Source organism: Amia ocellicauda, chromosome 10, assembly GCF_036373705.1.
Source record: "Amia ocellicauda isolate fAmiCal2 chromosome 10, fAmiCal2.hap1, whole genome shotgun sequence".
Taxonomy (NCBI): domain Eukaryota; kingdom Metazoa; phylum Chordata; class Actinopteri; order Amiiformes; family Amiidae; genus Amia; species Amia ocellicauda.
Window position 1 is genome coordinate 35,308,072 of NC_089859.1, and position 25,714 is coordinate 35,333,785.

Here is a 25,714-nt window from a genome sequence, read left to right on the forward strand (position 1 = left end):
CTTTCAATGTTAATAGATTATATTTATCAATTAACTAAATGCAAAGTGAGTGAACAGAAGAAAAATCTACATCAAATAAATATTTGGTGTGACCACCCTTTGCCTAAATTCAGCATAAATTCTTCTAGGTACACTTGCACACAGTTTTTGAAGGAACTCGGCAGGTAAGTTGGCCCAAACATCTTGGAGAACTAACCACAGTTCTGCTGTGGATTTAGGCAGCCTCAGTTGCTTCTCTCTCTTCATGTAATCCCAGACAGACTCGATGATGTTGAGATCAGGGCTCTGTGGGGGCCAAACCATCACTTCCAGGACTCTTTGTTCTTCTTTACACTGAAATAGTTCTTAATGAATTTTGCTGTATGTGTCGGCTCGTTGTCATGCTGCAAAATAAATGTGGGGTCAATCAGATGCCTCCCTGATGGTATTGCATGATGGATAAATATCTGCATCTACTTCTCAGCATTGAGGAGACCATTAATTCTCACCAAATCCCCAACTCCATTTGCAGAAATGCAGCCCCAGACTTGCAAGGGGCCTCCACCATGCTTCACTGTTGCCTGCAGACACTCATTCATGTACCGCTCTCCAGCCCTTCAGCAAACAATCTGCCTTCTGCTACAGCCAAATATTTCAAATTTTGACTCATAAGTCCAGAGTACCCGCTGCCATTTTTCAGCACCCCAGTTCCTGTGTTTCCATGCATAGTTGAGTCGCTTGGCCTTGTTGTCACGTCGGAGGTATGGCTTTTTGGCCGCAAGTCTTCCATGAAGGCCACTTCTGACCAGACTTCTCCAGACAGTAGATGGGTGTACCAGGGTCCCACTGTTTTCTGCCAATTCTGAGCTGATGGCACTGCTGGACATCTTCCAATTGTGAAGGGAAGTAAGCATGATGTGTCTTTCATCTGCTGCTTTAAGTTTCCTTGGCCGACCACTGCATCTATGGTCCTCCACGTTGCCCATTTCTTTGTGCTTCTTCAAAAGAGCTTGGACAGCACATCTGGAAACCCCTGTCTGCCTTGGAGAGACCTTGCTGATGCAGTAGAACTACCTTGTGTCTTGTTGCTGTGCTCAGTCTTGCCAAGGTGTATGACTTTTGACTGTGTAAACTGTCTTCAGCAACCTCACCTTGTTGCTGAGTTTGGCTGTTCCTCACCCAGTTTTATTCTTCCTACACAGCTGTTTCTGTTTCAGTTAATGATTGTGTTTCATCCTACATATTGCATTGATGGTCATTAGCACCAGTTTGGTATAACTGTTTAATCATATACCTGACTATATGCCTGCAAAATCCCTGACTTTGCCCAAGTGTACCTAGAAGAATTTATGCTGTTTTGAAGGCAAAGGGTGGTCACACCAAATATTGATTTTGATGTAGATTTTTCTTCTGTTCACTCACTTTGCATTTAGTTAATTGATAAATACTGTATAATCTATTAACATGTCTATTTTTGAGGCTCTGTGCAATAAGGGATTTCAAACATATTAGTCCAATGGAACTCTTAATCATGGGTTAAGATATTACCACTTAAAACAAATTGCAGTTTTGTATGTGGATCATATCATTTTACAAATAGGCTTTATTTTTAGGTGTGTGATTATTGCTAGGTAGTCTAGGAGAGAGAGGCTGTGTGTATTTATGTTCACAATTGAACAGAGGACAGACAGCAACGTGACGGCGAGAGAGTACGTGTTCAGACATAAACTGTAAAAAGCAATGGATGTGACAGCACAGTCACTACTGCACTGAGATCAGAGGCACTCCTCCATTGTCCTATTAAACCTTAAGACACAAATTGCTCTTGTGTCTGTCTGAGAGGTGGCTTCAGCAAGCTCCAATTGAGAGTGTAGGTCTTTCTGTATGGTTTCAGAGGTAGGAAATACAACAGCTCTCCAAATGTAATGTGGTAAGTAAAACCTTCCTGTAACCTTCCAGTGATCTTTGGACACCACCCTTTTCACATAGCATTGCAGCTCATATCCTTGTGTGTACATTTATAACAGATTTTAATAAGATCACCAGGACGACTCAAAGATTTCTTGCTCCAATGTTCAAGGAAATCAAGTTTAACCTCACAAACTATATGAAGTGTGTCTGTGGGAGGGGAGGGGGAGCTGATATTTGTTTATTTAGAGACCATGTGCTTTTTTATATATTATTTATACTGATATTATGGGTTTTTTCTCTATGGAGAAAAATGCTTCACACATCACCCAGTTTCGATTCACTTTTAAGGTTTCAATTTTTCAAAGTTTTGTTTGTCATGCAAGAACTTGTCTGTACAGGCAAGGTTATCTTGATATTTATCCATTAAAGTCTCTTTGTATTTAGTTTAATTGCCTTTAATCTACTTTCAGACTAACAAAGATGTGTATTTTAGGTATTCATTTACTATTTCAGAGTCTGACAGGCGTAATGGAAGAATCATCTGATACTCAATATATAATACATTATCCATACTCTTCAGATGAAGACTAAAGTAGTGAAAGAGAAATAACTGTCAGTCTTTGGTTTAGATGTAAAAACAATGTTAAATAGCATAAAAATATTATTCTGTCTGGTACTGGTTAGGCACTGTTTTTTACACATTACTTTCCTGTTAGCCATCTGGTCTTAAGATTAGTTTATATATGTGTGTGTTTGTTAGAATCTATATTTAATAAAACATATGCTCATGCAGGCCAATTCAATATTTAGACATTCATCTAAAATTCATTTTTTATTGTTGCTGTAGGCCCTTATGTAAACCAGCAAATATTCAGTGTTTGCATGTTGTTGCACTATTATTATTAAATTATTATTAAATTACTACTAATGGAAAACCAGAATTGTCAGGTAAGGATAGTAAGGTTATGCACATATATATAAAACCAAGCCTGGTTATCCTACTTTCTTAATCCTCAATTTCTGGTAATTCACCTTATTTCTCCAAAACAAACCCAGTCCATTTCTGTCCTAAAGCAAGTCATGTTAAGCTTTGTGCATTTCTAGATTCCCAACTAATATATATTTTTTTAGGTTTTAAACTCTCTGTGTTATGTTTTATTTTTTTTGTTATCTTTGTTATGTTATCTTCATGTCAATGTTTGACATTTTTTTTAAGACCAATCCAGATTAAGATGGAAAATCATATATCTTGTCACTTTATCATGAAGTCTTTCTGGATATATTCTAGAAGGTTCAACCCAACCTGGTTTAGAGAAGATTGACCACGGATTGAATGAAGGTATAAAAAACTTCAGCATGCTGCAATGCCCTCTATGCTAAAAGGAAGCAGTCACAAAGTAGCATAAGAATAAACTAATGCCATCCTGAAAAGTGTGCAATGATATGTGGCTTTCTAAACAAGCTTGATTAGCACTTTCAAAAGAAGTCCACCTGGTTAGTTTAATGTCCATCACTTGGCTCTTGCTTATAACCTTGTCAGGCACACTCACATAGACAATAATGTCCCTGGAGTCATTGAACGTTAATAAATATTTCTCAAATTCATCAGACCTGATCAAAGCAGGGAAAAGTAAATCCAATCAGCCAATCCAATTTTATGTGGCATAGAAAAAAAGCACAAAGCGCATCTCATCCAACTTGACAAATGGCAGAAAAGAATGTGTAAAAAATGATTAAAGAACACAAAATTCCTCTTTGCCATGGTTTAGTATGGTCTGAGGGTTAATATTGGATGCACATGTGCAGTATTGAGTTTGGAAGAAAAATTTCTGCATCAGCCTTCTTGGATCTCCCAGCAGCCTTAACAGGCCTTGATATATAATAACTTGAGATTTGGCAAATGGTAATAGGCAAGAAACAGTATAGTGCTTGCTCTGTGCATGACAAGACAACTTCCAATCTTACCTGTAAGTTATACTCCAAATTATATATATATATATATATTACTAATTTGTACGAAAGTTTAAATACCCTTCTTAGAAGCAGATTAAACCTGACATTTCACAGTATTCTGAATATCCCCGGTCTCTAGAAATCTCTTTATTCACTGTAGTGTTCACTTTTCTACTGCTGAAGCACAGCATTTGGATTGAACAGGAGAAAGTATCAATGCCTATGTATCGAGTGTTAAGCTGCAGTTTTGTTTGAAGTGTGTACCACCCAACCAAGATAGTATGATTTGGTGTTTAAGTAATGCGTCCATGTACCTTTTCCAACAGTGGTTAAATACACCAATGCCAGTTGTTTTATGTAGTTCTTGAACTGCTGTGTGAGTGTTTGTGAGGAAGTGCTCTGACGGTCAGTTGGTGCTGCAGATGCTGGGGGCTATTTGTCAGCAATGGAGTCGATTACATGAAACCTGCCTTTATTGCAGCCAAAAGCTGCTATGCCTCACTGTGAAGTGTTATGATACCAAAAGTTTCTTAGAAGTTGTTAAATAGCTTCCTTCTGTGAATAGGGGTTCCTGCTTCTTTGCAATGTCAAACTGTTGACAACCTGAAGCAGATTTTTTTCCCTTTATTTATTTTTTTGCTTTGCTTCTATTCTCTTGTTTCCAGAAGGCCCATTTGTTTATAATAGTATTTCTTAGTCATCAGCAGTTTTTTTTGGATTTGCGAACTAGCTCTGTATAGAAGCACTGCTGCAGAGGAATTGCAGCCTACAGTCTTTTTCAGCTCCTGGTTTTCAATATAGCCGCCCCCCTGTAGCAGTGTTAATGGTGTGTGACCTAGAAGGGTATTTTTAATGACCCATTTAAGAGAGTCATAGTAGAAGGAATCTACTTTTCACTACATTTCAGGGTTTGTGAAGTTTGGCTGCATCTGAATGTTCTAGTCTATTCTGTAAGTGTGGTTATGAAGGAAAAAAATACACTTTGGTTGTTTAAAACGATTAGTAAGCTGTCTGTAGGTTTTTTTTATTTGCAGTGTAGGATTTTTTATTTAATTTATTTTTAGTCTTTTGCTTTTTATTTTGCTGACAAGAATATGTTTCAATTAGGCAAAGCCAATCCCATTTTAGAATGCCAGTAATCATAGCTATTGTAATTTTATGGACCTGTTGATGTTTTTGTTATGATGTCTTCTAGTTTTGTTGTTGTTGTTGTTGTTACATACTCTACAGACATCTGCAAGAGCTATTCATAGTTGTGGAACACTAGGGTGCCTTTCAAATTATACATTTCAGCTGAAAAAGTCCAGTATCGATTTTATAGTGCTTTAAGAAATGTTTGTGAAATTGAGAAGTTTGTCTTTTGGAATAAGAAGGGCTAGAACATTTTACACATACTAGCCACTGAACCTTACTAAACTGCAGAACAGCAGCAGTACTCTCAATGCCATTTCTGGTCTGGCCTCTCTGAGTGAGTGTCAGTGCAGGACACTAAGATTAAAAATTATGTCTCTCAGTGCATACTCTGCTCCATATGCATATATGAAGTTATGATCGCAAGGAATCTGAAGTAAGAGTAATGATATTTAATTTAAGTTTGTTTAGTTTTTCATTTTTTCGAAGAGGTGGAGAGTCGTCATACAATCTTTAAAGTTCTTGCAAGCAGTCCTTGTTGAATACTTATGACACATGCAATAGACTTATAATTCAATGATCATGGACTGGATTCAGAAGGGACTTAAAAAAAAAGTGGATTGTTGATCCCTTTGAACAGTGGAAAAAATGCTTGGATTTCAGTAGGGATTAGTGTATATGGAAAAATGTGATGGATGCATATTTAAATGGTTGAATTTTTCCCAGAACATTTCCACTGTCTGTTGTTTGGACGTCTGTTTTTATCTGTGTACTGTATGTGCCTATTTATCTTTTTGCATTTATAACTCCCTGTCTCACAGTTACCATTTATCTTAGTGGATCCACCTATTTATTGAGCTATAAATCTGCAGTAAATATAAACAGGGTTTTTAGAGTGTAAGATCCTCAAAATAAATCAGTGAGTTTATTTAAAGGGAGTTCGAAATGGTGGACATGCACGATGTTTTTGCTGCTTTTAATCTTTTTATTGTTTTCTCCGTGGCATTGTTTGAAATGCTTCAGTTAGTAGATGCTTAGAATGAGTAATAATACATTTTATTCCACTAATACTCTCAGTCCATATTAATTGAAGGGGGTGGAGATATGTGTCTATATTTACCCATGAATTGGAAGTACGGTAAAGTACAGCCCCTGTTAACTTTGATCATATTGCCTTGTATTTCAAGACATTAACATTTATGTAGTATGTACATAGTTTATGCTAAGTATTCAAAACCATATTTTTAAAAAAAAAACTATGTTGAAGTATACCTAGTAGGGGAGATATATTTGCTTTAACTTAAAAAAAAAAAGTTAGTTGTTGTTATTGTTTTGTTTTCATCTTTTGGTAAGGCACACAGAGAAACATGATTATAAACATTAAGGCATGGAAGAGGTTAAGTCTTTCAGGATATGCAAAAACCTTTGCTAAGAAAACAGTTTCTCAGCCTATAGACTTCTGCGTGGTCTTACCCTGAGGCCTGTGTACACCCGGATTGGTCAAATGTGCGTCTGCTTGTTCCATACAACGGACCTTGTCGCCCACTACAGGAAGTGAGCTTCCTTTGAAGCACAGCGCTTTGTTGTCAATAATGAAAAGCAGCAGCGTTAGATAGTTCTTGACAGCAACCTCTGCAGAAATAGAACTCAGGCTAATAACGCTGATAGTCACATTTACTGTCAGCAGGAGGGCCAGTTGACTGCAGTACTTTCCCAGCCTCCTTGCTGGTTGACTGCTCCCCCGATCAGTGTGAGGATCTTCTGAGGTAACAGCTGGTCAGAAGGTATAAATACTGTAGCTTTATGTGTCTTTATTATTAACCAGTAATGTTGCTAGAAGGATACGTCCAGGGACAGCTTTGATAAGTGTATTGGCATGTTCTTACATTACTAGGCTTGAACAAAGTTTTTCTGTGAGCTAAGGGACACCCAGATCCCTGCTTCTGTTCATTAGACTTTAAAAGAAGGATTTGTCTTCCCTAACATTATCCATAATTAATTGTATACATCCATAATAATCAATTTCTATAATAATGCAATTTTTAATGTCTCTAATACAGTTAGATCAATTATATATATGTATCAATGTATCAGGGTGTCAGCATATTTATTTGATTTGGGCACCATAGATGAACCCTTTGAAATCCTTCATAGAGGGAAATCAAAGAAGTTTCTCTTAAAAAAACTAAACCAAATGTTTTTTTTTTTGTTTTTTTATCATATTTTATTAGACTGTGTAACTGGATTAATCAGATGTCCTATGTTTACTTGTGAAAAGCATTGAGGATCTGACATTACAATTAAAAAAAATGAAAAAAGCTTTAGGGCCCCCAATGCTGAAGTTTTGTTGATGTTGTTAAAGTTGGAGAAAAAAAGAAATACTCTTCTCAGTTCTGGCATCTGAAATTGGTTGGAAACTGGGACAAAACATCTGCTTTTTTTCCAGGGGAAGTGGCAAATTGTATAGCTTCAAGGATCAATTGCAGCTGTCTGAATGATTTGTGAAGCTGGTGAGATGCATGTGTGAGATTTCCGTGGAAATCGCCACAGTAAACAGCTAACTTTTCATTACAATGGCTCCCAGCGTGGACCAAACCTTCTGAACAGGCCTGACAGACAATCATTAGTGGCATTGGCCAAGCGAAACAGCCATCAGATGTATCCTGGTTTCATCTGGTCCTTCTCAGGGCGGTGACAGCTTCAAATTCTATCTTTATCTTCAAAATATGTGAACAAAAACATAAAATTCAAACATTGTATGACTCATTGCAGTGTCAGTGTATAGTCAGAGATGGCGAGGGCTCTGTCCAGTCCCAGAATTGCAGACTTGATACAAAAACAACTGAACCTCCAATACTCCCCTCCTCTGTGTCTGTCTGCCTTATATATATATATATATATATATATATATATATATATATATATATATATATATATATATATATGTATGTGCATGCGTATACATGTGTTACTTCTATCTGTTGAACTGTCTCCATTATCTTTCCTTACCTGTACCTGTAAATCTGAAGACAAGCAATGCCTCAATACTTAAATCCTGTAATCCATGTGTAAGAACCTGTTAATTGGGTTGACAACCTGGGTTTCTAAGGAAATTCCAAGATTCACTATGGTATCCTGACCTAAGCTAGCTCTGGTTAGCTCATTCAGTGGCTATAGGAAGTATTCATCACCCTTGGACTTTTCATGTTGTGTTACAAACTGAAACTATGATGCATTTAAATGGGATTTTCCTTTGATTTACACAACATACTCAACACTTTGAAGAAGCAAGAGAATTTGAATTGTGAAACAATAGTTAAAAAAAAGTAAAATGTCTTGGTTAGAGAAGTATTCACCCGCCTGAGTCAATACTTGGTAGAACCACCTTGTGGCAGTAGAACCGCCAGCAGGAATTACAGCTGTGAGACTTTTGGGGTAAATCTCTACCAGGTTTTCACATCTGGATTGTGCAATATTCGTTGATTCTTCTTGGCAAAATGATACAAGCTGTCAATTGTATGGACATCATTGGTAGACAGTAATCTTGCCTCAGATTGTCAGTTGGATTCACGTCCAGGTTTTTGTCCTGCAGATTTGCCTCAAGGATTTGCCTGTATTTAGCTCCATCTATTATGCCCTCTACCCTGACAGCTTCCAGTCCCAGTAAATGTAAATGTAAATTGATTTGTTACTTCACCCCCCATTTTATTACCACATTAAAAGTTTGGAGCAGGTTGTGAAAATCAGAGGAATCAAATCCCATTCAAAAGCATCTATCTCAAAAAAGGGGGGTGAAAACTTCCTATAGGCACTGTAAATAAAGGCCAATGGTGGATCCAAATGCAAATGCGTTTCTCCCATTCCCTATGTTGTAAAAAAAAACTCTACACAGATCAAAACTAAATATGCCAACTGTATAGCATGCCTGCTGGCATCTTAATAGCAAATCTAATGAAATGACCCTATTTCTAAATTTAGTCTTAATTTTCTTTCAAACGTTAAGGTATAGCATTAGTCAAATTGAGAAACTCTACCCATAGTTATATAAGAACATAAGAACATAAGAAAGTTTACAAATGAAAGGGGGCCATTCGAACCATCGTGCTCGTTTGGTGTTTATTAATATCTAAGTGATCCAAGGATCCTATCCAGACTATTTTTAAATGTTTCCAAACTTTCAGCTGGAAATAAAAAAACAAAAAACAAAAATATGTAACTATGTTATTTTGTATATGACTGGCTTTCGGTTTAAGTAATTTCTGACCCATTTCCTCTCTCACATTTTTCCTTAGTCTCCCTATTCTTCCTATTCGTCTTGTCCATCTCGGGTTGTTGTTTTTTGTTTTTTTATTTCCAGTTTTCTTCATTTCTTTGTTTGTTTCTTCCATGTCTCTTCTGTGGCTCGTTGGTTTCTGCTTTCATGTTGTCTTGCACGATTTCTGTCTCCTCTCTCCCCTGTCTTGGCCCTCCTTCCTTTTCATCACAGAGAGGAGGAGGAAGAGGAGGCAGAGGAAGAGGAACGTCCAATCACAGAGCCTAATACTGAGGATGAGGGGGAGGAAGAGCTCTCTAGGCAGGCCTCTCACAGGTACTAGGATGTAGTGTCTCTCTATAACACTCCCCAACTCAACCTCCCCACCTCTTGCTGTCAGACTGTCAATCCCTGATCCTGTCACTGGTCTTTCTTAATTGTCTTTACTTTGCCAATAATCCAAAGGACCAACTGGAGTGTATACTTACTATCTATTGTCTGTCACAGTTGTCCCGTACCCGTGTATATAAATATGCTAATAGCACTATATCTGGTTCCACATGTTGCTACCCGCTCCCACTCCTTCTCCACTGCGTAGAGCATGATGTCTTGCAAAGAACAAAAATGTCTACGTCTCCATTATTTTGTCTTTTTTCTCAAACCTACAGAATTCAGTTCACACCTTCCCTGTATCCCTCACATCCTTAATACTTCTATTGACTGATCCATTCATATTTGTCATAGCATTTAACTCGAGAGAAGCAGTCGTTTGTAAGTGTGAGAAAACAGTTTTGTTTCTGTTCCACCAAAGAGTGGTCCCTGTCTTATGATGCACTGTCTGGTGTGTCAGAAGCAGAAACTACAGTGAACAAGTGCCCTGGGTTTATTACTAACTGTTTTCATTTGAATTGCATCTGTTCAACTATGAACCCAATTAACCTGAGAGCTAATTCAATCACTTTGTTACAATATTACAAATTGTTTCCTGTAAATAGAAATGTTTTTAAGAGCTCAGACTCTTCACCAGGTAGCTGTATTAAAGCGGGTACATGCAACACAGGATTCAGTGTTCTCTGATCTGGAATCATTCCTTTTGCACAGATTTTCATATGCAAGGCTTAACATGCTGTCAAAAAGTAGGCCTGGCTGTTGCTTCCTATTTTCAGTAAGACTGATTTTGCAGTAGCCTTCTTCTGCAGTCTAAAATAACATTTCATGGTGATCTTGGATTAGTAGGTTTGTAAAACCAGCTATTTATATTCTTATTGGTGTGATTCAAAACCACTTTTGTTGTTTTCTTTGTAATTGTATTAGACAAATAATTGCCAGTTTAAACAGCTATGTCTGGATCTTTGTACTTGAAATCAGTGTATAGTGCTCATATATCAAGAAAAGATTAGCTAGTACCACAGAATATGTTGACCTTTTTTTTATGAACACACCTCAATGGTTGCCTTGTTTTCTTTTTATCCTTTTCATAACTTTGGTTTCATATTGTTTAAAACAATAGTGTGTTCCAGGCTATACACAATATTACTTTTAATTAATGGTACTAGTCATAGTTACACTCACCTAAAGGATTATTAGGAACACCATACTAATACTGTGTTTGACCCCCTTTCGCCTTCAGAACTGCCTTAATTCTACGTGGCATTGATTCAACAAGGTGCTGAAAGCATTCTTTAGAAATGTTGGCCCATATTGATAGGATAGCATCTTGCAGTTGATGGAGATTTGTGGGATGCACATCCAGGGCACGAAGCTCCCGTTCCACCACATCCCAAAGATGCTCTATTGGGTTGAGATCTGGTGACTGTGGGGGCCAGTTTAGTACAGTGAACTCATTGTCATGTTCAAGAAACCAATTTGAAATGATTCGACCTTTGTGACATGGTGCATTATCCGGCTGGAAGTAGCCATCAGAGGATGGGTACATGGTGGTCATAAAGGGATGGACATGGTCAGAAACAATGCTCAGGTAGGCCGTGGCATTTAAACGATGCCCAGTTGGCACTAAGGGCCCTAAAGTGTGCCAAGAAAACATCCTCCACACCATTACACCACCACCACCAGCCTGCACAGTGGTAACAAGGCATGATGGATCCATGTTCTCATTCTGTTTACGCCAAATTCTGACTCTACCATCTGAATGTCTCAACAGAAATCGAGACTCATCAGACCAGGCAACATTTTTCCAGTCTTCAACTGTCCAATTTTGGTGAGCTTGTGCAAATTGTAGCCTCTTTTTCCTATTTGTAGTGGAGATGAGTGGTACCCGGTGGGGTCTTCTGCTGTTGTAGCCCATCCGCCTCAAGGTTGTATGTGTTGTGGCTTCACAAATGCTTTGCTGCATACCTCGGTTGTAACGAGTGGTTATTTCAGTCAAAGTTGCTCTTCTATCAGCTTGAATCAGTCGGCCCATTCTCCTCTGACCTCTAGCATCAACAAGGCATTTTCGCCCACAGGACTGTCACATACTGGATGTTTTTCCCTTTTCACACCATTCTTTGTAAACCCTAGAAATGGTTGTGCGTGAAAATCCCAGTAACTGAGCAGATTGTGAAATACTGGCACCAACAACCATGCCACGCTCAAAATTGCTTAAATCACCTTTCTTTCCCATTCAGACATTCAGTTTGGAGTTCAGAAGATTGTCTTGACCAGGACCACACCCCTAAATGCATTGAAGCAACTGCCATGTGATTGGTTGATTAGCTAATTGCATTAATGAGAAATTGAACAGGTGTTCCTAATAATCCTTTAGGTGAGTGTATCTTAGAATGCAATATACATAAACTCAATATATGCAAAAATATATTCTATTCCTGCAGAAAACGGGAATCGTTTTCATCTTCAATGCCAACTCGTCCTTCAAATTTAGTAATGTGCTCTATTTTTTCCAGTTGTATTCTCAGTTCAAGTCATGTTTCTCTGCTCTCCTCAATTCTATCCTGGTCCTGCTCTTCTGTATCCCATCCTTTTCCATCCCATCTCCTCCTTCCATCTTCCATTTCCAGCGTGGTTTCACCAGTTCCTGTGATAGACAACGTAGAACCAGCTGATAGCGCATGCTCGCCTTGTAAATACGTAGTCAGCTTCATCCCAACTTCTACAGAAGAGATGACTCCAGAGGCCACTCCGGCAAAGAGCCCACTGACCTCGGCCACTGTCACCCCTGACTGCCCCGAATCATCTTACCTCTCTGTCTCACCACAACCCTCCATCCTCGCCTCATTGTTAGCCAGCCGGAAGTCACCCATCAACCCAACCACCACCCCACCCAGATCCTGTTCCCAGGGTTCTTCGGCAAACATCACCCCAGCTGTGTCTCCGACAATAGAGAAGCTGCCCTACCTCCCTCATTCCCCATTCCATCTCTTCTCATATGACTTTGATGAGCCACCTCCTTCAGTGGCTAAAGACACAGAGACTGAAGCAATGCAGTGCCTCAGGTAGACACTAGAGTTAACCATTGCCACTAATATTTAAAAACAAACTATCTACATGGGCACTGGTGTTTGTATTGCACAAGTTAGCACAGTTGGATTTTCACTAAATGCTGGGTGCTTAACTAATTGTAGATGGAGGAATAGATGCTGTTGCAGATATGGCTTCTTAGTTGTATGAAGTCTTGGAGCTCTGTCTTTCTCTCACACACACACACTCATTTTCTTTCTCTCTCTTTTTCGATTTGAAGGAATGCACTTATTTTTATGTTTAGGGTTTCTAATACCTCTGCCAAATACTAGTGGGGAGGTATAACTTCTTCAAGCAAACAGCTGGCAAGCTAAATTTTTCATTTTACAACCCTAAAGGCCCTCCTGTAGTTTATTGCTCATCTGCCTTTCATTGTGGTTGTGCAGAACGTTCTAGTGAAAAAATAAATAAATAAACGAGAGGATAGTTCAAATGCTGGTTAGCCATCAAAGCACCTATAAAAATGTGGCAAATTGAAACTAAACTGGAGTTTTTCATCTTACATACTATTCAAATCGTCTGATCTTGCAACAATTTAGCTTTACTATGGGGGACAGAGTCCAGTATAAAATAAACAAATCACAGGTGCTTTTGTGACAGGTTTGATGATGATGGTACAGATATAAGATTTTTTTTTTATCACAGCACAGGGAGATAAACTGAACTTAATAAACTTCTTATGGTTATGTTAGCAACTTTTTTTTGTGAAAAATGTGGGATGTCTGGTTTCTGCCATAAAACATTTCTCTCATTAGGGGGATTTTTAGTTTTTTTTCAATAGAAGTATTCTGGGAACGATTTTATATTTTTGTTAATATATATTTCATGATTTGATTTACTGAACTAAGATGCATGGTCCCTGTGACCTTTAATGCATAATCTAACATTAACTCTGCTTTTGGTTCTAATATGTGAACCACTTAACTGTGTGTGATTTGAAGCATCAATTCCAAACCTCAGAGGCATATTTTGAAATCTCTACATCCAGGAGTAGATTCCATTGCAAAGGAATGATGATGGTGTTTTATATCATGAATCAGAGCCTTTGATGTGTGCCCTGCCTATTATTTTTACAAATGTATGAAACTCACCAGCAGTCACCAAACTTTGTTTTGTTTTGTTTTGTTTTGTTTTGTTTGTCCACTACTTTTGTGCGTTTCCTTTTTTTTTTTTTTTTTTTTTTCTTGGCTATCGGTTCCTGTATAGTATTTGTGTCTACCTCTTTCCCACTTTCTTTCTCTGTCTTTTCCTCACAGTCAGGCAGATGCTTCTTACACAAGCAAATATTCGGATTCCTATGATCCTTATTCATCCAGATCTTACACCTCTAGCAGGTATGTTACTTCCCTTGATGATGTATTATTCTAATGTCACTGTAGTTTCCATAAAACTAGCTTTAAAGGGCAAGTAAGCACCACTATGTGTTGGTTCCAGTGACATGCCTGTCATTTTTCTTTTCTGGCTCACATCCTTATGAGTTTTATTCATCTTGAAAGTACACTTTCGATTTGTGAGGATGCAGAGGGCTTTGTCCTGGTTATCTGTCAAGTCTTTTGCTGTTGCTGGAGAAACTCAAACTACAATGGAGGCATTTCTAGCGCATAGCATTTTGAAGGATGGCTTTTCTGTAGCAGCTGTGAGTTACATCAGACAGATAGCAGCCAAAGCCTTATTTATAACAAAGTAATAGGCTGCCACTATTTGCTCCTTGAATGTCTCTATGTCCCTGTTTGGGCCTACAATTAAGACTCTTCTCTGCAGTCCAAGGAGCTGGATAGAGTACATCACCCTTGGACAAAAATGCAAAACTATATTAGTGGTGTTCATTTACTAGCACACTTATACATATTGCCATGTTTGCAAATTATAGGATGAGAATGTATAACATTGCAGGTTTGTCAAGCAGCTCGAATTATGAAACCAGCTTTACCTTATCCAGATACATTTCCCTTGTATACATTCGTGGTCTTTACATACAAAAGATAGACTGTACAACAATGGAAATGTCAATTTCATGTTTTCTACTCTTCTGTGGAGTACCTTGAATTGATAGTCACATGACATGATTAATCAGATTTGAATAGTAAAGAGATTACCCCCCATAATGATGGAAGGATATAAGGTTGTGCTCAAGTGTACATGTTTAAGTAAAAAAACAAAAAAGGATGTTAGTGGGCGCTCCCAGGTGGCTCCTCCATCACAGTCCATCACTCAGAGTACAGGTGGTGTCCTATATAGGTAGAGACCTCTGGATTCAAATCCAGTTGGACAAATACAACTGGGTTATCATTAAGAGTGATGTCAGCTAGGCAATCTTCAGCTTGCCACACAAGTGAGATTTTGGTGTTCTCAATGAGAGTATTTGACAATTCCCTGTCTGACCCAAGAACACTGCTGTTCGTGCTGTAGATACAGTCCTTAAAGAAGCAGGAGGGTTGGCATATTGCACATTTTGAGAGTGGATGTACAGTGAGGGAAAAAAGTATTTGATCCCCTGCTGATTTTGTATGTTTGCCCACTGACAAAGAAATGATCAGTCTATAATTGTAATGGTAGGTGTATTTTAACATTGAGAGACAGAATAACAACAAAAAAATCCAGAAAAATGCATTTCAAAAAAGTTATAAATTGATTTGCATGTTAATGAGGGAAATAAGTATTTGACCCCTTCGACTTGGTGGCAAAACCCTTGTTGGCAATCACAGAGGTCAGATGTTTCTCGTAGTTGGCCACCACGTTTGCACACATCTCAGGAGGGATTTTGTCCCACTCCTCTTTGCAGATCCTCTCCAAGTCATTAAGGTTTCGAGGCTGACGTTTGGCAATTCGAACCTTCAGCTCCCTCCACAGATTTTCTATGGGATTAAGGTCTGGAGACTGGCTAGGCCACTCCAGGACCTTAATGTGCTTCTTCTTGAGCCACTCCTTTGTTGCCTTGGCTGTGTGTTTTGGGTCATTGTCATGCTGGAATCCCCATCCATGACCCATTTTCAATGCCCTGGCTGAGGGAAGGAGGTTCTCACCCAAGATTTGACGGTACATGGCCTCATCTGACCACAACACTTTCACCCAGTTCTCCTCTGAATCATTCAGATGTTCATTGGCAAACTTCAGATGGGCCTGGGGCAGGGGGACCTTGCGGGCACTGCAGGATTTCAGTCCTTCACGGCATAGTGTGTTACCAATCGTTTTCTTGGTGACTATGGTCCCAGCTGCCTTGAGATCATTAACAAGATCCTCCCGTGTAGTTCTGGGCTGATTCCTCACCATTCTCATGATCATTGAAACTCCACGAGGTGAGATCTTGCATGGAGCCCCAGACCGAGGGAGACAATTATTTTGTGTTTCTTCCATTTGCGAATAATCGCACCAACTGTTGTCACCTTCTCACCAAGATGCTTGGCGATGGTCTTGTAGCCCATTCCAGCCTTGTGTAGGTCTACAATCTTGTCCCTGACATCCTTGGACAGCTCTTTGATCTTGGCCATGGTGGAGAGTTTGGAATCTGATTGATTGATTGCTTCTGTGGACAGGTGTCTTTTATACAGGTAACAAGCTAAGATTAGGAGCACTCCCTTTAAGAGAGTGCTCCTAATCTCAGCTCGTTACCTGTATAAAAGACACCTGGGAGCCAGAAATCTTGCTGATTGATAGGGGATCAAATACTTATTTCCCTCATTAACATGCAAATCAATTTATAACTTTTTTGAAATGCGTTTTTCTGGATTTTTTTGTTGTTATTCTGTCTCTCACTGTTAAAATACACCTACCATTAAAATTATAAACTGATCATTTCTTTGTCAGTGGGCAAACGTACAAAATCAGCAGGGGATCAAATACTTTTTTCCCTCACTGTATGTCAGTGTTCTTCAAATACAATTCTCAAGGGCCACAATCCATCGGGTTTTATATGTCTCATTAAATGATCACTCAGAAAATAGTTAAATTGATTCAGTTAAGTGAATAATAAGTTCAGTGAACTAAAAGCTCAGGTGGAATGAAAACTAGAAGCACTCCTATCGCCAAATTGGAAGAAAACTGCTGTGTGTTGTCCTTATTTCTGGAGCAGTTCTTCAGGTTGAATTGCTGTTGGCTATTCCAAACAAGAAGTAGGAAGATACTTGCTGATTGTATATTTTAATTAAAATGCAGGGTCTGTTCATTACAAGGGCAGCTATAGATTAAAAATGTCTCATTCAGGAAGTAAAAAAAACCATAATCCACCAAAATAAAATAAAGCCTTTTAGTAGACAGGGAGACTTGGAAGAAGATTGGGTTTTGACACCTCTAATTTCAAGGTTACAAATAACCGAACACCTGCAGTTGCCTTTGGAAGCAAGTTGGCACCTGGGTCAGTTTATCTGTAAATTCACAGGGCATTCTTTGTCCTCTGCTGGGCTGTGCACAGTGGGAGTTGTCTACTAATACAAAGCGGCTTGTTTTGTGACATCAGTGACTAAGATTGTAAGCCATTGGGTATGTGTCTTTTAACTTGGCATATAGAGAAAAAGGTCTCCAATGAGTGAGATAAAAAAAATACATTCAAGGCTGCATTAGATCATTAGTATTAGCATATAACGTGAAATGAATCACTGTATCAGTCTAATTGTGTTGCGTTTCTCAGTATATGGAAGAGGAAATAGGAATCAATGTAACAGTTAAATATCACAGAATGTTTGGTATCATGTTACCTCTTCAAATGTCAAGCACAACATGTACATTGCTTTGTAAATTGGTACAGATTAATAAACACTATTTTATTCTACTTAGCTATATACTGATTTCCGGAAAGACGACTCCTGTCCTCTTAGTTGGTTCCTGTGATTTTGAAACATTTTGGAATATATTTTGGGTGACAAATATATTTGGATTTCCCCACCTCCTTTTCTAGGCTGTTAATAAAAACCTTTACTGTTATGGAGCCTGTTCATTCATAATGGCTACCAACATTCTTTCATGTCAGTGTATCTGTTATTGCTGTCATATTCCTTGATTTTTATTTATTTGTTTATGTCCAAGAGATTTACAGGCCTTAATTCCTGAATTCAACGCTGTGATATTGGTGTGAAAGTCCACTGACAACTGAAAAATCAACTTACCTGCCATGTTTGTGACATACTGCTTCAATGTGACAGCATTGTGTGCATCCTTGCATCCTATTTTGCAAGTGTTCTTTCCTTTCAATGGTATAAATTAAAACACTTTATGAGTATAATGTTGATAACCCATCATTTTATACATTTCCTGTGCCTGACTGACCTTTTCCTTGTAGGAGTATAGTGCTGTGAGTTTGTCTCTATTTTCCTTTGTTGGTTCTCCATTGCTCTGTGTTGTGTGCAGAACACTGACCAACACCTGTTGGCTCTTCTATCTCTCTCTGTATCCCCTATTTCTTCTTATAATGCAGACACAGCAACTATAACAATGGCCCTTACTCTGGTGGTAGAAGCTACTCCACACTCAGCGCCCCCTCCACTCCCACCACCTGGTATGGGGCCTCTGTGTCTCCCTCTCCAGAGACCAAGACAGACAGGTTTGCATGAGCAGGGTTTCATTTTTGGTTTTGTTTTCATTTGTTTGTTTTCTTGTTATTTTTTCCCCCAGTCTTTGAATTGGTTTGTTAAATCAGGGCCTCGATATTTTGATCTAGATTAGAGCAGTCTGTTGTGCTAAAGCCTATTGGCTCTACTGTAGCACAATGTTCACAAAGCAATATACCAGTTATATATTGCTATTTCAAAAATATAAATACATACAGTTGAGATGGGGAGGGGGACAAAGATAGTTAGGTCATGGTTAACTGGGTCTGGGGAATCAAATCTTCTGTACTCCCGTATACTCACCAACCAGTTTGGCTGGTGTTGTGAGTTATAGTCCGTTTCCACACTGATAGAGAAACCTTTATCAACAATTGTACAATTGTACAAAATAGATGTTACTTTTCTGTTATTTATCCATATCTAATAGTGCTGGGATTCAACTGTTAAAGCTAAACAATACACCCAAATCCTAAAGAGTAGTTTTAAAGCTCTGGGACAAGCACATCTTCAGTGATACAATAATTTAGTCCACTGCTGTGATAGCCGACAAACATTCAAAAGGAGGCCTTGACATACATCATTTTGAAGGCATTGTCATAGTTCTGAAGGCATAATTTAAAGGCTAAACCACAGTTGCCTCCATAGGACACTTTATCACAGAGCTTGTGTATGCACTCTTCTGGTATTACAGAAGACAGATGCATGGCTATAGTCTCACTAAGATTCCTCATTACTTCACATGCAAAAAATGTGAGAGTGAATGATTAACTGTAAAAGCTGGTCGTTTGTAATGTTTTGTATATTTATGTACACCTTTATCCCTTCACAGGGTTCTTCACAGTACCTGGAAATATATATCTAAAGCTTATATTATAAACTTAAACAAGAGACTACAATTTAAACATACTCCTAAAATGTAACCAATGAAACTCACAAAAGGAAGAAGCTCAGCATATGTGTCCATCTTATTTGATGGGAAAAGATGGGGAGTTAAGAACAAAACAAAGTCAGCAAAGAACTCTAAAGTTGTTTCCAGTTTTGATCTTGGAAAAAACAAACCAAAACATAAAACCACATTGTAAAATCGTGTGTTTTTTAGTCTATTGCGTGTGCTATGAAGTTGTTGGAATTAGTCACTTGTGGCCAAAGTATCAAATTGAGCAGCTTTGCAGCCAATTTCTTTGTTTTAAAAAATATGTAAATTGTTGGATTTTAGGCCGGCTCTTGGGGGATTGCTGACCTCTTCCTACCGACAGCACCAGGAATCACTGGCAGCCGAACGAGAGCGGCGGCGACAGGAGAGAGAGGAGAGGTTACTGCGGATAGAACGCGAGGAGAGGAACAGATTCAAGTAAGAGTCTTAAACAGAATCATATAAAATACTGAATTTCACTTTACATCCATTTGTCATAGTGTATTAGTCTGATTAGAAAATACCTGATATTGGGTTAAATAGGTTTACCTTGTGTATAGGGGTATTAAGAGCTTAATTTCTGAGTGCAATGTCCAGTGTCACACACTACGGGCTTTTACCCTGAGTCATCTCTTTTTCACAGAGAATGCCAGTGCACTCCACATCAGTAAACATTTCTACTGCTGAGCCTAAATACCTGCCTCTGGAAATGTGTTTCCTTAACCATATAAAGAACAGCATTGGATTGGAGCCTCTTACCCACCACTGGTTAATGTCAGCAATGGGGATTTCAGATATTTTTCACTAGATTTCCTAAGAAGAAATTTAGAATGAGAAATTACCTTTTGTACAGTATGCCTTCCTAAGTAATAGTGTGCCTAATAAACAGATTGAGATTTCGATGCATTTTTATTTTTAAAACTTATTTTCTCTTTTCTTTCCACTCTCTTTTTTTGACAGTCGGGACTATGTGGATAAAAGGGAAGAACAGAGACATGCCAGAGAGGAAAGGTGTGTATTTTGCTAACACACTATTTGTTTCGGATCCATGTTAAATTAATTGCTGTTTTATATCGGTAACCAGATTCCAATGATAAAGCGTTCTTACTCAAGAATAGAGATTACCAATGGCAAATAATCGATTACTGAATGTACAAAACAAAAAAACAACATCATTGATCAGAAATCTACATGTTATCCAGTTTTCTCAGTAGAAAAGCTTCACCAACCTTAATTTACTGGGGACTCTAACCCTAGCCTGGCCCAATTAAAACCTAAACCAAATTTGATCAATTTCATTGAAATGCATAATTGTGCAACATTACACAAAATAATGCTCTGTAAACAACCTAAATGTATTAATTTCACTATAACAACCATCTACAACACTACAACAACTTAGGTTGGTCAAATTCTATTTTTTTAACACTTTTTATCACTTTATTACTTAAAAAAAACATAAAAATCTGGAGATAATACAGAAAATGGGTATTAATTAGCCTAACATCTAAATAATATTCACAGTCTTTATGCTAAACTGTGATACTGCTTTTTAGTAGAATATTTTCACAATAACCTACTGTATTACAACAGTGCCCTATTTGAAGGTTAAACAACATTACCCCCAATCCTAGCCACATAAATCTTGAGTGAGTCATTATTTCCATGGAACTCCACACAACCAATATTGAAGAGCTTAAAGTTTTTTTTAATGGTTTCTTAAAGGACTGTAGAGAGTGCATTGCTTTATTTAATCTCCTTTACTTCAGTTATTTTAGTTATTGATATTTAAAATATTGTGCATACAAGACAAATGTAAAGCAAAGCATTTTTTTAAATAGGTGAATAGTAGACGTAACTTTAGAACACTTAACCCACATTCTTATGTAGGAATTCAACACTGTGGGTGGCCAGATATATAAGACTATAAATCCAAATCTTATAATTGTTTTCAGGTTAAAATTGCATAGTGCCAAAGCTTTTTCCTCAATGGAAAATGTTTCATTTCTACCATGCATGCTTTTCACAATCAATATTTACTGGTTATTCTTACACCATTGTGAAACTGAAATACAATTCCTTAGTACAAGTTCTGTAAGATAAACATGTTGCAGACTGGTTATATTTGTTGTTTTGTTTATAAATCAGAATTGTAAGAGATAAATAAAAAAGTCACACTTTAAACATTTATCCCCCCCACACCTGAAAAATTGGTTACCTTAACTTCATTAAATATATTTCTAACTAACAGCTATCTCAGGAAATACTTTTTTTTTCCTGTGTTAGACACATACATTGATCAACAAAATAAATGTTAATAAGAATAAAATATTTGTAATCTTAGTTATCTACATCAATAACTTTCTATAAGATAACAAAACAAAAAAAGGTCATGATCTTTAGTTACTTCACATGTTAAATATAGGATAATCATTCAAAAAGGAAAAATCCATCATAGAATACACCACTTCAAAACTGTTGACATTGTTTGTAACAACCAGAAATTTGGATTTTGGTTTAAAACAACATATTATTACCTAAATCCTAACCTCAGACATTTTACAGTTGCCTGGGTTTAATGTCCCGTGTCAGTTAAAACAGCAGAAATGTTTGAAGTGTTTACAAACAATGACATTGCTGCTTTGCAATCTTAACCAATTTCATTGACCATTTACAAAAGGGTCTTTCAAGTCTCTGATTAAATCCACTTAAGAGGGAGCAAGAAAAACTTTCCTTCTGTTTCACATCAAGGGAAGCAGCCAACACGTATGGAGAGAGAACGCGTTCTACCATCATAGTTGTTTAAAAAACAAAGTAAGCTTTGTGCTGGTCAACAATTTCCATGTGACTACTGCTGTCTTATACTTCACAAATTAGCAGACATTAGCTACTGCTGAGGAAAAGAAGGTGGTGCCTGTTAAATTATTTGAACCAGACAGGATCACTCCACTGCCAAAGTTGAGCCCCGAATGAAAATGGTGGCAACAGCAGACAATTCTGGAGGCATCTGTGCATGAATACATTTACACAAACAGGTAGCTGATTGCTTTACAGTAGTTCCTCTCTCTTCCCTATTGCACACAACACCGACCCCTTCAGTTTTGCATTTGTGTTCTGCTACTGCTCTTTTACGTTGGCTCCTTTGTCTCACTAGCTAGCACTCCGCATTAGATCGAAAACATTCCAGCTGATATGGAATAGCCCCCTAGGAGCCAAAAGAAGTTGTGCTGGCACAAAGCATTATGCTACCAAGGAGAGATGTGGAGGGGGGGAACTAATAAACATACATTGTTATATTAATCACCTGCTGTTATGTTTCATGGCATGAAAATGGCAGGTTCCAACAGCCAACAAGTTGAGGATTTCATTTGGTTATAGCTTGTAATTCATGAAGCTTACTCCCATGACTTAAAGGCATCTTGACCATAGGCACTGCAAGAACTGAACTGTGCCAGAATAGAAGGCAGATGTACACCCCAGCAGAGCATTAAGATGGAGTATAAAATATAGGTGTCAGGGCCCTAGTACTGCTCTCATACATTAAAATGCTTAGGGAGAACAGGACAAGGTGTGTAATTGTCTTTGGATAAGGACCAGATAAGAAGGCTCTGTCAGTGATGTATAAGAATAGCTCCACTAGATGTGTGTTTATAACTTGTCTGCAAAAGAAGAACCTACATGACGTCTTAAGAGATTCAAAAGGATACCTTTGAAGAAATATGATTTTGATTTGGTGACTATTTTCATTCAACTTAAAGGATAAAATAAGATATGTGTTCTAAAAAAAAGAAAGCATCTGGAAGACGTTCATATTTCAAGATATTTTGGGGGGAATCTGTGAAGTCCAAATGCGGAGAATGTGATTGGTAGCGAGTCTTAATAAACAGTTAAGGATCTCTGTCCGCCTAAATCCAAAACAGATGTATCTTTGTTCTTCTAAACAGGCTTTGATGAATAAACTATACGTGACGTAAAAGCTAAACGACTTTGTATCAAAATATGTTTCTGAAAGCAGAGGGTTTTTTTTAAGGTGATGTTAATAAATAAATAAATACAAGAAGAAAAGCTCCGTGTACGTAATGTCGGAGCGCAGTCTGCCTCTTGCGCTCCGCTCAGCAAGCTGGGAAAGCCGGTCTGGGGTTTCGGCAGGAGGAGTTGAGTTTATTCAAGTTCAGCCTCAGTTTGCAAGCTTTTTGTCTGTGGATAAAACAGCAGCTCTTCCTCTTTACTTTTCAAATGGTCCTGCTTAGTAAAGTAAATAGCCATATATTTCGACGAGAACATAAAGAGCCGTTTTTCTTTCTGACCTTCTTTCTTTTATTTTGGAATGGATGCCGGTCACCGCAGGAGCCCCGGTGAGCGAAGCAGATTTATGCAGTGGACGGCACATCTTGAAAAGGTTTAGGATGATTTACCTCTCAAGTGCAGCCTTCCTACTGGAAAGTAAAAGCGGGGTTTTGTATGAATATCGTGTCTGCTGATAACTTCCCTGCAGAAATGCCCCGGCGGCGGATTTCGACGGCGTGCGGTGGCACTCAGCAGTAGACATCCTTTTTTGTTGTCCATTGACCTGTAACTGGAACGAAAGCCAAGGACGGGAACAGTTTCATTGAGGCGTTTTGTCTGCCAGAGACAACCGGAGTCATTTTCTTGTGGTTGCACATTTCCTGAGGCAGTGCCATCTCGCCCTCTTAGGTACAAACACGTGGAGAGGGTCGCCGCAGAGGAGTACGAGAAGGAGCGGACCCGGGTGCCACCGCGGGGGCGCAGCGAGCTCACCCTCAGCCTGAGCCCGCACTCCTCGTCGCCTGTGCCCAGGTGCGCCACCCCGTCCTCTGCCGAGCCCCAGGAGGAGCCCGAGACCCCGGCCACACCCTGCCCGCCTCCCGCTGATGCGCAAGGTAACTGGAAAGTGAGCCTTATGCATGATCTTTGGTTATTTTCACTTAATCGATAACACTGGTGGAAATGGTGCTGACGGGAATGGACTTGATGCAGCTGGGACACTTTAGGTCACTTCTTATTCTAAGCTGCATGTGTTCATGATTACTTCAGGACTTGGAAGGAAACTTTTCTAATGCAACTCATTGGTATTGTGATTTAAACAATTAGCCTAAATAAAGGATGGAGACAGTATTCATTACTTTCCTCATGCAGAACGAAATCATTCCTTTAAATTAAAACTGCAGAATGGTTCATTGTAATCCTATTTGTTATCCTATTGGAGCAAGTAACACGTTTCAGAGAGTTCATAGTGCTTTATTAATCATTAGTCTTTTGTATTATTGTGTTTGACCTCTTCCATTAACCCAATTCCTTTTAATTAGAAAAATAATGCAACCAATTATGTTTTATGTGTCACTATAGCGGGCTTTTGTATCCATGATACTTTTAGGACTTAAACCACTATCATATACATTCAGTATTTCATGTTAAATGCTTTAATTGCATATATGAATCATGAACAAGCTCCTTGTTCAAAATTTAATATGTTTAGCTGTGGTCTAAATCAGGGGTCAGTATTTTTGTACTCTAACTGTATGTGAAAATAAAAACAAACTGCAACTTCCTCTCCATTCACAGTGGACCTAACACTTCCTTTTAATATACCTCTCCAGTAATTGCATTTCAACAAGTATAACCCCTTTATTTCTGTGAGGAGTTTTCACACACCTGCATTAGTGCATGGACAGACTTCTCTTAAAGGGGAACCTTTCACCTGAAGGTGCCTAACAGTTTAGTGTAAAAGAAAAAATAATTTCCTCTAAAGGAATAAAATACTACATTTTATAAATGAAGCCATTCTCAAACTCCAGTTGCTCTTCAGTCCTGTTGGAAGAGAAGCCTTTATAAATAATTTGACAATAGTAGCTTTTGAGGGTAGACAATAGCAAATAGAAATGCACTAGTAGGAATTCTGAGGCATAGTACAAATAAAATCAGTTTGCTTGATGGTGGCTGTGTAAAAACTCTAATGCTTGTAATACCCTGACATATGCAATAGGAGACCAATTTTTTATTTACAGTTATATTTTTATATTACATTTCTTGGCAGTCTGATCTCTCTGTGCACTAAAACAGTAGGATTTAAAGCAGTTGTCATCTTCAATCTTGGACCACTTGCTTTCAGCAGGCTATGGAGCTTTATAATCTTATTTAGAATGGTATGTTTAGAATACCAGTGAACCCACACTTGGCTCAATATTCTGTTCCGGCTTTTTTTTTTCTTCAATGGTTATCCTTGCCTTTCCCCATTTGGATCCTTTACCAATGTGACCTAATGATAAATAGAACATTTTAATAAATGGATTACTGTATTTTTCCAGGGCTAAACCAAGCAGGAGATGCAGCAAAGCTGGGGGGCCTAAAGCCTGCTGCCCATCTATATGGGAGGAAAAAGCAATTAAACCAGCTCACCTCAAGATGTATTTAGCAAATCGGAACCATTTTCCACGCCTATTAGGGTGAATGCCTGCTGCTATTAAGTCATTGCAGTATTGTTTCCAGTACACGGAAGGCAAAATTGAAGTATGAGTCATACCACCTGTTTTCATTTCC

At 38.3% G+C, this 25,714-nt stretch overlaps 1 protein-coding gene across 5 annotated transcripts in view; it reads left to right on the forward strand.

The window, feature by feature from the left end:
• fhod3a (formin homology 2 domain containing 3a) overlaps nucleotides 1-25,714 on the forward strand; it is a 248,677-nt gene that overhangs the window by 182,460 nt on the left and 40,503 nt on the right. For 2 of the 5 annotated variants that reach the window (XM_066715994.1, XM_066715995.1), the window contains exons 11-17: nucleotides 9,461-9,562; nucleotides 12,244-12,678; nucleotides 13,960-14,037; nucleotides 18,111-18,236; nucleotides 19,460-19,594; nucleotides 20,117-20,167; nucleotides 23,852-24,057. In XM_066715994.1, coding sequence (XP_066572091.1) covers nucleotides 9,461-9,562; nucleotides 12,244-12,678; nucleotides 13,960-14,037; nucleotides 18,111-18,236; nucleotides 19,460-19,594; nucleotides 20,117-20,167; nucleotides 23,852-24,057 — 1,133 coding nt within the window. The remainder of the gene's footprint in view (nucleotides 1-9,460; nucleotides 9,563-12,243; nucleotides 12,679-13,959; nucleotides 14,038-18,110; nucleotides 18,237-19,459; nucleotides 19,595-20,116; nucleotides 20,168-23,851; nucleotides 24,058-25,714) is intronic. The other 3 variants (XM_066715996.1, XM_066715997.1, XM_066715998.1) reach the window with 3 other exon arrangements.